Source organism: Crassostrea angulata, chromosome 2 (assembly GCF_025612915.1).
Source record: "Crassostrea angulata isolate pt1a10 chromosome 2, ASM2561291v2, whole genome shotgun sequence".
NCBI lineage: Eukaryota > Metazoa > Mollusca > Bivalvia > Ostreida > Ostreidae > Magallana > Magallana angulata.
In genome coordinates this window covers 27,527,818-27,539,004 of record NC_069112.1, presented here as the reverse complement: position 1 = coordinate 27,539,004, position 11,187 = coordinate 27,527,818, and the positions used below count along the sequence as shown (strand labels likewise).

At 32.4% G+C, this 11,187-nt stretch overlaps 1 protein-coding gene across 1 annotated transcript; it reads left to right on the top strand.

The window, feature by feature from the left end:
* The first annotated feature begins 2,028 nt into the window (after positions 1–2,028).
* Positions 2,029–10,183, top strand: LOC128174114 (uncharacterized). Its single transcript, XM_052839747.1, has 4 exons — positions 2,029–2,358; positions 5,968–6,058; positions 6,518–6,697; positions 10,011–10,183. The coding sequence occupies exons 1-4, from the start codon at positions 2,029–2,031 to the stop codon at positions 10,181–10,183; spliced, it is 774 nt and encodes a 257-aa protein (XP_052695707.1).
* Positions 10,184–11,187: the final 1,004 nt, after the last annotated feature.

The following is an 11,187-nucleotide window of genomic DNA, read 5'->3' as shown; positions in this document are numbered from 1 at the left end:
TCCACAGTTTGTAGTGACTTCCTGTCGGATTTTTTTTACAGATGCCTTGATTTGCATACTTAGCAATGTATTTTGGGATTTTCTTTGGAATGTCCTTTCTATAATACTGGAAGGATCAAAATTAGTGTCCGAATGAAGACCCGAATTGGAGTCGCTAGAATCATTCGATTCGGATGATGATAAATTATCTGAACTTTCGTCAATGAATTCCTTGTGCTTACGATTGCGTTTTGTTCTCTAGCGTTCATGTTCTGGACTCTCACACGAGCTTCTTACCCCAATGTCTGTATTGTTTCTAGTGCCCTGAATAGGCGATATTTTCGTGCCCCGAAATAGCGTTTTTTTACGTGTGCCCCTAACTGGCGACGTGTTTTAGTGCCCTTTCTAGTGCGTGTAAGTACTTTCGTTTCCTGAAAACTCATTTTCCGTCTCCATTTCTTCAGATTCGGAAACATCAACTCGTAATTGGCCCCAAGGAGTCCGCCTTCCCTCAGTGTATGGCGACGATAGCTGTGATTGAGCCATCAGACGAACACGAAAAACACATCGACTACACACCTTGAGGGCTAAAATGAAAGCTATCGATTTGGACAATCAGGGGTGTTACCTGAGAGTTGGCGAGTCTAAATATTCTTTAGGGGTATACAGGCTAAAAACAGCTGATTTTCCTATTTTTAGAAATATCATTGGAAGCTATTGTAATGTTACGTCTTATGACTTTTCTGAAATATAATACCTTATTACGTAATATCACGTAAACAGTTGTATTGAATGGATAGATATTGTTATGATTAACAGTTATATAAAAGTCTATCTTTTTTTTTAGCGTATTGCAAAATATTTCACAGATAAACGTTACTATTATGTTCAGAAATTATGTATGGTTCTTTATATATTTCGAAACGTTCGTTTCGGGAGCCGACACTGGAACTCTTTTAAGTGTAACAAAACAATATGATGACTTGATAATCCCCCCCCCCCCGTTTTAATATATTGAGAATCTATATTTTGAACTGGTTTCTTAAACTCTCTTATTACATAATTAAAAAAGTAAACAATTGTTTAAAAGTAAATAACGTTAGGACAAACCTAACACTGTGTCAATATATAACGTAATTATGACGAAATATTTCAGAGTGAAGAGTTTTTATTAGATTCCGTGGCCCTCTCGGTCAAAAGTACAAACCTTTATATATAAATGACCCAGACAAGAATTCACGAACAGACCTACACGGGTGGGGTGAATTTTGATTAACATATTCGGACAATTTGTCTCTTTGCATATGGATGCATAAAATGCCATATATACTTTATACGTCTATAAAAAAAATAGGTTAGGCAAGTTCTCTGTATGAGCAAAATTAAAGCATTGTCTATATTGAATAATAATTCAACAAACACGTGAATGCAAGTTTATGCAACCTTGGGATGTACAATACATTGATTTAAATTCCAATCCCGATTGGTCTTCAATGAATATATCTCTTAAATCTAAACTTAAAACGTACTGTAGAGATGCACAAGATGGCATCAATTTTCGTAATGTTGATGAAAAACCTATGTTTATTTCAAATAAAAAATGTGTATTGCGTGAAGAAGTGATTTGTGTATATAAAATTATTTTTAATATAAAGTCATTCATTTTTTCTTTTAAGTAAAAGGTTTTCAAAAATGTAGATCTATTTTCCATAATGCTCTTACATGTACTAGCCTGTTTGTAATATCCTTGTGTTCCGCATCAAGGTCTCCGATATTTTGTATTCATAAAACATATTATTAGTTTACCGATATTTTTTTTTTGTTAATGTGTTTACGTTTTCCTCGCATCATAGATGGTAATTAGTATAAGGTAATTAGTACGAGGATAATGTTTATCCTTTATTGATCAAACCTAACTAAAACACAATAAACGATTGCATGCAAATAAGCCAATGAATAATACAACAGACCTTTTATGTTGTAGCTATTCCTTCTGAAACACTGCTTTCATTCTTTCAGATTTAGAGACTTGATTCTTTTTCTTTGAAAATGGCAGAAATTGTAAATATCTTTTACCAACCTTTTGAATTGTGTCTGATATTGACTTCTGCTCTCTTCTTTTGTATGGCGGACATTAAATATGGGTTCTCGACGTTGCAATATGGACACAAACTGGACAGAAGGATGATAACGTCGTATCATAAATACAGTATTCTGGACTGTGTGGAGGATTGTCTGAGAACAACACGATGTCGGTCCATTAACTACTGCCAAGGAGCCCACTTCTGTCAAACCAACTTTGAGAACAGGACAACTGTACCTGATCTGTATATAGAGAAGTCTGGCCGGATATACAGCGATATAGAAGATTGGGACAAGGTACGATTCGTTTTTCAATTTCAATTTGATTACGTAATTGGTTAATAAAATTTGAAAAAAAAATTGAATTCATTGAATTCATATCAATATGTATTAATTTTTGTCTTAAAATCACACTGACAGCATTAAATTTTAGAAGCTTTTACCAGAATACACCAATGTAATGCAATACATATTCCAAAATGAAAGTTTTGCTTTTCGTAAATTAGATATATTTCACCGACACGCAGACGTGAAAATTATTAAAGGCATGATTTAAGTCATTAATATTGTTTATCATTTGTTTTTGCTTGCTTTACATATGCACACATTTGTTGTTCTAAAATGCATTACCGTTCTTTTCTGTCTTTTTTCTTTTTTTCTTTTCGGTTGCTTTACAAATGCGCACTCCTGCTATATACATTTTGTTGTTCTAAAATACATTACCGTTCTTTTGGGGTTTTATTTTATCAATTGGAAATTTATATATTAAATACTTTGGTTCAGCTAGTAACGTGTTCAAACGCTTCCATTTAAAACAAATTACAAAGACTTTAATAAAGTACGAATGCATTGGTTTACATGCTTTCCTAATCATACAAAAAACTGTAACCTAAAATGTTGGTTTTTACAGCTCACCTGAGCTGAAAGCTCAAGTGAGCTATTCTGATCACATTTTGTCCGTCTGTCTGTCTGTAAACTTTCTACATTTTGAATTTCTTCTCTAAAACCGCTGGGCCAATTTCAACCAAATTTGGGACAAAGCATCCTTATGGGAAGGCAAATGAAAATTGCAGAAATGCAGAAACGATCTTTATTCAAAGTGGAGAAAAACTCGAAACTGTAAAAAGAGGGGTGCATTTTTTAAAATCTTCTTCTAAGGAACAACTGAGTCAAATTCAACATAGTTTAGCATAAATCATCCTTATGGGAAGGAAAAAATCAATTAGCTAATATAAATTGCAAATATTAAGGGCTAATTTTGTTTCAAATTTGAGTAATTTACGAAAACAATAATAAGAGAGAGAGAATGGGGGTCAATCAGTTTTACTTCGGGCTCGATATATCATATTTCGAAAAACCAGTCTATGTTAGAAGCAGCCATCTTGAAGTTGAACGGAGATGAATTTGGATGTTGTGTAACAGTTAACGTGCGAAGGGACTATTTGAAACGTCCAAAATATATATTTGTGCCGTTTTTGTGAAGTAAATTGAGGTTAAATGTTTCAATGCGTTGATATTTTAATTTGTGACGGTGGTTTTAGCTTGCTTTGATTTTCGTTTAGCATGTTTAGTTTTACTTGAGAGGAGCCGTCGTCTTTATTTTCGAATTTAATTTTTTTACGTCTAAACCGGTTAATCAGACAGCTGATTGTTTATATGTATCTGTGCAAAATCTGATGCACGAACAACATATTGTAGAATACTATTCATTATGTTGCTACATGTTATTCGGTACGATCTCTACGTAATGGTTGATTTATGCACCATGTTTTATTAAGATGCTCAGCAATTTCAATCTAAACGGAGATTATTCTTGCTGCTAGATTTTATAAGTATATATATGATGAAAAATAAATTGTGTTTTTTCTTTGTTTTAGTGCATTTTAGTGCAATTTTCTCTTGTTTTAATTGTTTACAAATTTCTATTTTCTAACCCGAGTCAAGCTTTGACTTACAAGCAAGATACAGAGCTTTGCACACAATGCTACTAAATGTTTGTACACAAAGCTGAGGTCATGCTTTAGTTCGTTTCTTTTTTAAATGCAGCTATGCTGAATAAGAAATACCAAGTTTAAAGATCTTAAAGTTGAATGTAATAAACTCATATGAACAAAAGCATGACTCGAACCAAGCTATGTATCTTTCTTATAACTCTACGATTGACGCTGAAATTTTGGTTGATCAATAGAAATGTCTTACTAAAAGGATGTTTACTTCTTTTTTCCATTCGGAAGTACTATGGACACCTTTGCAACGTTATCATCCGGGCTAATTAATGGGTGATGCAATGCAAAATCCCCTTAGACTTTTTTTTTGGAATGTGTATTTAAACCTAAAGCGGTAGAGGGGGCGTTTCAAAACAGCTAATCTGGACATTTTTCATATAAGTGGATGAACATAGTTTGAGCACAAAGGTAACTGTTATTATCGAAATATCAAGCGAAAAGTGGTGGAAGCAAAAATCGGGACAGAGTATAGTGAGTAATGGAGGGAGAAAATGTACCTGTATGCTCTCTTATATTTTAATCGTTTTATAAAGTGATGGGGGGAGGGGGGCTAAAATGAACGGAAATTGAAGTTAACCGTGAACACTAACTGAAAATTTAGTTATTTATATTGCATATGATCTTATTTGCGGTAAAAAGGGTATTCCATAAAGGTATATATGTCAAAGATTAAGTATGTGCAAAATAAGTGTAACATTCGGATATTTATTTTGGTAAGTCTACCGAGGGGCCACATTTCACAAAATCCTAAATTTACAATTGCAAATATTTTCCCTTTTATGAACCTATAGAAAAGCGGAACGTTCAGATCTGTATATTTACATTTGCCAATAAGTTTCCTTATATGAACCTATAGAATAGCAAAAACGTATGAACTTTTTCATGACGTAACAATGATCATAGCACGCGCCTAATGGGCTTATGATCGAAAACGTTCGTTTAAGTAATAAACAGCAATGTTGAAAAGTTCACCGGGATATGAAGTTGGCTGGTACATGATCAAATCTACCGAGAAGCCCTACGGGCTTTACAGGATTTGATCATGTGACCAACAAAGTTCATATCCCAATGAACTTTTTAAATTGCTGTTTATAACTATTTCTTAAATAAACGTTTTCGTGACGTCACAATGATCAAATCACCTACTTATTGCTTTTCGGTTTATTGTAGACTTAAAATCTCGGTAATTTTAACACTTCTGAACGATTTGTCTTTTTCAAACGTAAAAATAAGTAAATATAAGTAATACACAGCATATTAAAAGGTTCACCGGGATATGAAGTTGGTTGGTACGTGATCATCTACTGCGAAGACCTTTGGGCTTCACAGGATTTCATCACATGACAAACCAACTTCAGATCAAGGTGAACTTTTTAAATTGCCGTTTATTTCTTTATTGAACGCCCATATAAAGCCAGTGTTGCTCGGGTGAGCGATGTGGCCCATCGGGCTTCTTGTTTATTTTTATTTTTTAAGTAATCCTCTAGGACATACCTACATTTTTATGTAACGCTAGCTACATGTGCAAGTTGTATCATACAACTAAAGGGTAAAAAGCTTACAATCCATAGAAACGAAATAAGCGCTGATATTTTATTTAGGACCAACTTAGTTTAGCAGCAGAGTTCATGTTGCAATATATTTTAGTTCGTAAGCAAAACAATATATATATATATATATATATATATATATATATATATATATATATATATATATATATATATATATATATATATATATATTTATGTTTGTAAGCGAAAAAATATTAAGTTAGGGTTTTTTTTTTCTTTAAACTTCTGTTTCCTTTGCAATTTACATGTAGCAGAATGTTCGGAAAAAGTTATAAAATTGATTTATCACTTTTTGTTGCTTCTTTTTCAATTTTTTAAATATATTGTAGGTCATTGCTGGAGCGTGTTCTATGTCAAGTTGTTCCATGAATCAAAAGTGCATTTCAAAACCTTTTGAACAGTTCACCTGTGTCCTTTCAGGTTCTCTATTTTAATATATTTTATATGAATAACAAATTCGTTAAATTAGACAATAACAGCATTTCAAACATTTTTATTTTTATTTTTTTTGGCGGGGGAAGGGGGTGTTTTCTTTTCAAATCTAACATTTTATAACGTAAAGAAACTTATATATTAGAAAAAAGTTCAGTTTGTTTTACATATTCATGTTAAGAACCAAGGTAAAAAAAATGAATTGTATCTAATGACACTTACATAAAATGTGTTTATAAGAAAAACATTTCAAATGTAACTTGTAAACATGTAAACATTTGTCCCCTTAACAGACTGACGTAATGAATCATAATTTGTTCTCTATCACTGCGTTTTGATAATATCTCGGTGTTCGGCTATTTTTAACCATTATTCAAAATTTTCATGCGTCCAAATCATTAAAAAAAATTAAAAAACTAAAATTTACCTTTATGTTTTGATTTACAGATTGCGGTATACCTACAAACAAAAGTTTCTCGATGGAAATTGTAAAAGAATGGGATGCCATTGGTTTAGAAAGAGGTATTCATATCACATGCTCTACCGGATACAAACAACAAGGTTCTGGGAGTTTTGTCTGTCGTCGTGATGGATCTTGGAAGACAAATTTGAGTTGCACTATGAAAAGTAAGATAACGTGACAAGCTGACTTGGCAACACATTAAAGCTATACGAACACTCTATTTCATAAGTACAACTTGTATTTAGTAAAACAAAACAAGTTTAAATCCTAATGTAATTGATCGATGTTTAACATTCGCTTTAAAATGATAAATGCCATGTAACTACTCTGAAATCCCCCTACAAGGACATATCAATATCAAACCAGTTCATGCCAGATAACGGTATCCCGTCCTTTCTCGAAAGGTTGTAAGGCGTAACATTTTATAAGCATGCCTTTGACTTTTTCTGAGTTACTGACGCATAATTTATAAACAGAAAAATATTCCAAATCATTGAAAGCTTATTGGGAAATCAAAAGTTATGAAAGAAGAAGTTTATTATCATAACTTATTAATTGTGTGTATATAGTTTTCTCTAGAAATAGAATCTTGCAAGCATTTAAATGTAGGTCAAGAGTCTTTTATATTTTAATTGATAAAGTCTTTTGAATTATATATACTCGATACGGAAATTTTTAACTTCGGAAAATATTGCAGCTTATAGGTATATGTATTTTTTTCATGCTAAAAAATATTTGATTGATTGATTGATTTAAATATGTTATATAAAGATATATCTTCACAATAAATTACGCAGTTTATATCAATCGGGTTAAAAAGATATAGAAATTAATAAATTATTTTTGTAATTATTTTCGTGTCCACAATAAATACAACATTTGAACAAACCCCGCCTTAAATCGGCCACGTGATATCACGTTCGGTCTATCACAACAACAATGGCGACGACGAGAAAGATAGGAATACCCGTAATACCGTTAAGTTTGACAGATTTGGCCAAGAAAGAAAAAAGAGACGGACTGACAAGGATAGGAACAAAGAAAAGATTGTCATCGGAGACCATGTAGATTGATGGAATAGGAATTGAAGCCGAATTAACATAAGTTTTTATCATGAAGTAAGGTTTTTGCTAGTCAGGTTCGTACGTGCTCCACGTGTACCATGTCTTTATAAGTTATGAACCACAAGTGGATTTTCGTTTAGAGAAATTTTTGAACAAAGAATAAATAAACACTCTCAGTACATGCATCCCTCACGAGAATGGGTATTCACTCATTAAACCGTGTCGTTGATGCTAAAATGGTGTTTCATCTTTCTTACCAGGCTTGGGGTAATGCTAAATGTAATGGTAATGCATTGCAATGCATTACATGTTTTCAAAGTAATGCTAGTAATGTGTGATACCTCAAAATTAGCATTACAAGTAATGCTAATGTAATGCATTACTTTCTAAAATCTAGTGTAATGCTGGCATTACATGGCATTACTTTGCATTACTATGCATATTTATGCATGTTCACTTTAAAACATGTGATGAAGAAATGAATAGTTGAAATTGAATTTGATTAAATTTATTTTTAAAGAGGAAGGAAATAATTCTAATTGAGAAAAAAATATTTTAGTAAAAAAGGTTTTTTTAAATTCATTTCTGAATTGTTTATATTACTAAAGATAACAGCACAATTTCATAACATTTTTAAGAGTGCTGTTACTAAGAGTTTTTAATCATTTAAACAATTTACTCCAATTAGTTTGCACTTCAATAAGAAATGTGTCAACAACACACTATGCCCCCAGGATAATCTAAGTATCAAAACAATTTTTTGTTATAAGGAGTGCAGAACACCCCAATCCCCTTCCCTTCGCTATGTCACAATACAATAGGAGACAGACATGCACCTTTAAAAGCAAAATGAATGCACTGTCCATCCATGATGAAAATCAATATCACTTCCAATATTATAACCTATTTGAGAATAATCTTACTTATTCTCTCTCTCTCTCTCTCTCTCTCTCTCTCTCTCTCTCTGATAGAAAATACAAGATTTATGTATTTAATCTATTATTGCACTTAATATATCCTAAGATAAAGATCGTCAAACAGTATTTTCCAGTCCAAGCTTTGACTGCTAATGCAAAACATTTATTTAGTATAGCCCGGAAGATGGATGCATTTAAAAGATGAATCCTTTGAAACTTCGATCTTGAAGTGCAACAGCAATCTTTTGTCTTAAAGTGTCCTCCGTAAAAAGAAATACGATTAAAATATATTAAGAAATATAACTGGGAAAAATCATCTGTTAATAAATTTATAAAATTAAGTGTCCAAAATTATAAAGATTTGTGTAATCTGGGGATATATCTATATTTAGCTTTTAAAAACCGCAACATTATTTCATAAATTGTTTTTTGTTACGCATGTTATCCTGTGTCTCTATTTCATATCTGATATTGTATCATGCCAAATGTCTATAAATATCATTTTACTTATGTAATCTGTTGTTCATATTGCCACAATATGATTATATATTGAGCAAATAAAGAATGACTCTTGTTAATTCATTGAATTTGAACCTGATACTGATCATGAAGCTGTAGATATGTTAAAGAGTGTTGTATATTTGAAACATTTGCAAAAACTCTTTATTAGCTTTACTTTTTAAAACAAAGTAATGGTTATGGTAATGCATTACTTTACTCATGTAATGGTAATGTAATGCATTACTTTAAGAAAATCAAGTAATGGTAATGGTAATTTAATGCCCAAATTCATGAAGTAATGGTAATGTAATGCATTACTTTACAATGTAATTCACCCCAAGCCTGTTTTTACACATAATTAGCAATCTATGTCGTTCTACATTAATGAATAACGGAATAATAATGCTTCGGGTATCATCTGATATAAGAATTATCTAATTTAAGACATGAAAAACGTGATTCTAATTTGTAAAAAAAAACTGTCCATACATCGTGTTTTCAATACTAGGTTTTCCCGCACTCATGCGCAGTGGCGTTTCAAATGGCCGATCAAATTAATATTCACCAGACGTGTATCAAAGTTTAGAGACAAATAACTAAAGAAAAAACATGTTTTGCGGGCCTAGAGCTTGTGAAGCGTCTAATTATAGGAAGCATGATGTATATTTTTACTAAAACTCATGTCACATATTTTACTCCAAATACGCCTCATATACTTTTAAGGATTTTATGAAAATATGGAGACAACAAATCGGTGAACCTTTACCCCCTCCCACCCCCCACCCCCCCCCCCAAAAAAAAAGAAAAGAAAAACGAAGCAAAACAAAAAAAAAACAACAACAAAAAACCTACACATAATGAAGAAGTGGCTGGTTATTTTATCGAAGATATCAGATAAAGGCACCATTCCCCCTTTTAGGACTATATAGAAATATACATGTATAGGTACATGTATATAATTTAATTTAATTTAATATGACTCTTTTTCCATTTAGATATAATGGGGTGTTTTGAAAACGATTACACACACGATGTTCTAGAATTTGGACGATATGCAATTAACCCAAATGGTGAAGATGAGTGTGGAGACTTTTGTTTAAACCAACATCAGAACAACTTTAAATATTACGGCCTGCAGGTTTGTATAGTCTTAGGAAATATAGTCTGATGCAGTATGTACTAGTATTTTGACGAAATGGCGGCGTGTTTAAAACGCGCTTAGTAGGGTAACAAGATAAAATAGGTTACACGTGGAAATGAGATTTCAGTAGTTATTTAATACTCTGACATCAATGTCGTTCGAAATATCACGAGTTTTTATTTTGTCTGCATTTGTAAACAAACCTCGGTCACTATAAAAAGGAAAAAATTGTCGCAGCGGAAAAGATGTAAGCAATTATGTAAAGGAAATCACTAAGACATCTTTGGAGGCGTGTAAAATCATCGCCATGTGTCCAGTACCTTGAATATACTAAGATCTACAGCTGGGAGTTTTAAAATGCGTACTAACCATCGGAGCTTGATATAGAACACTCCCTAGATGACAAACCCTTCCGGATAAAGCAAGGGTTTACAATATACATATCAGAAAGGTAAGTAAATTTTAACAGAAGAGACACGACATTGCATAAAAATTAATTATGAGAATGGAAACAAACCAACTTTGCAGTTTCATTGACTTCAAATTAGAAAGAAAATATCAATTTCAAGAAAGAAAATTCAGTCAATAATGATGAAGACAGCCGAAAACTTTTGTCTTGTTGACGAAAAAGCTTACTGTAGAAAATTACAGGGGAAAAAAAGATCCTCATGCGAGAGCCTATGACTTAAGACCCGATTTGTTGGAGACACAAACGACTAAGCCCTGTTACAAAGTGATGATTTTAGGGTGTCTCACATGACATGGTGTCGACCCTTTATATGAAGTTGACGGTAACATTAATGCTATTAGATAACATTAAAGTGATATAAGATGACAATTTGCACCCTGTTTTAGCCCATCAATTTTCCAAAATAGAAGTTTTTCAAGACGACAGTGATCCGGTACGTCGTGTGTGTTCCACCCAGGATTATTTTCAGCAAAACACGCTTATATCGAATACGTTCATAATAAATTGACGCTTTTAATGCAGTAATTTTCCTATCCCTAGGGTTTGAACATGGCGTGAAGCT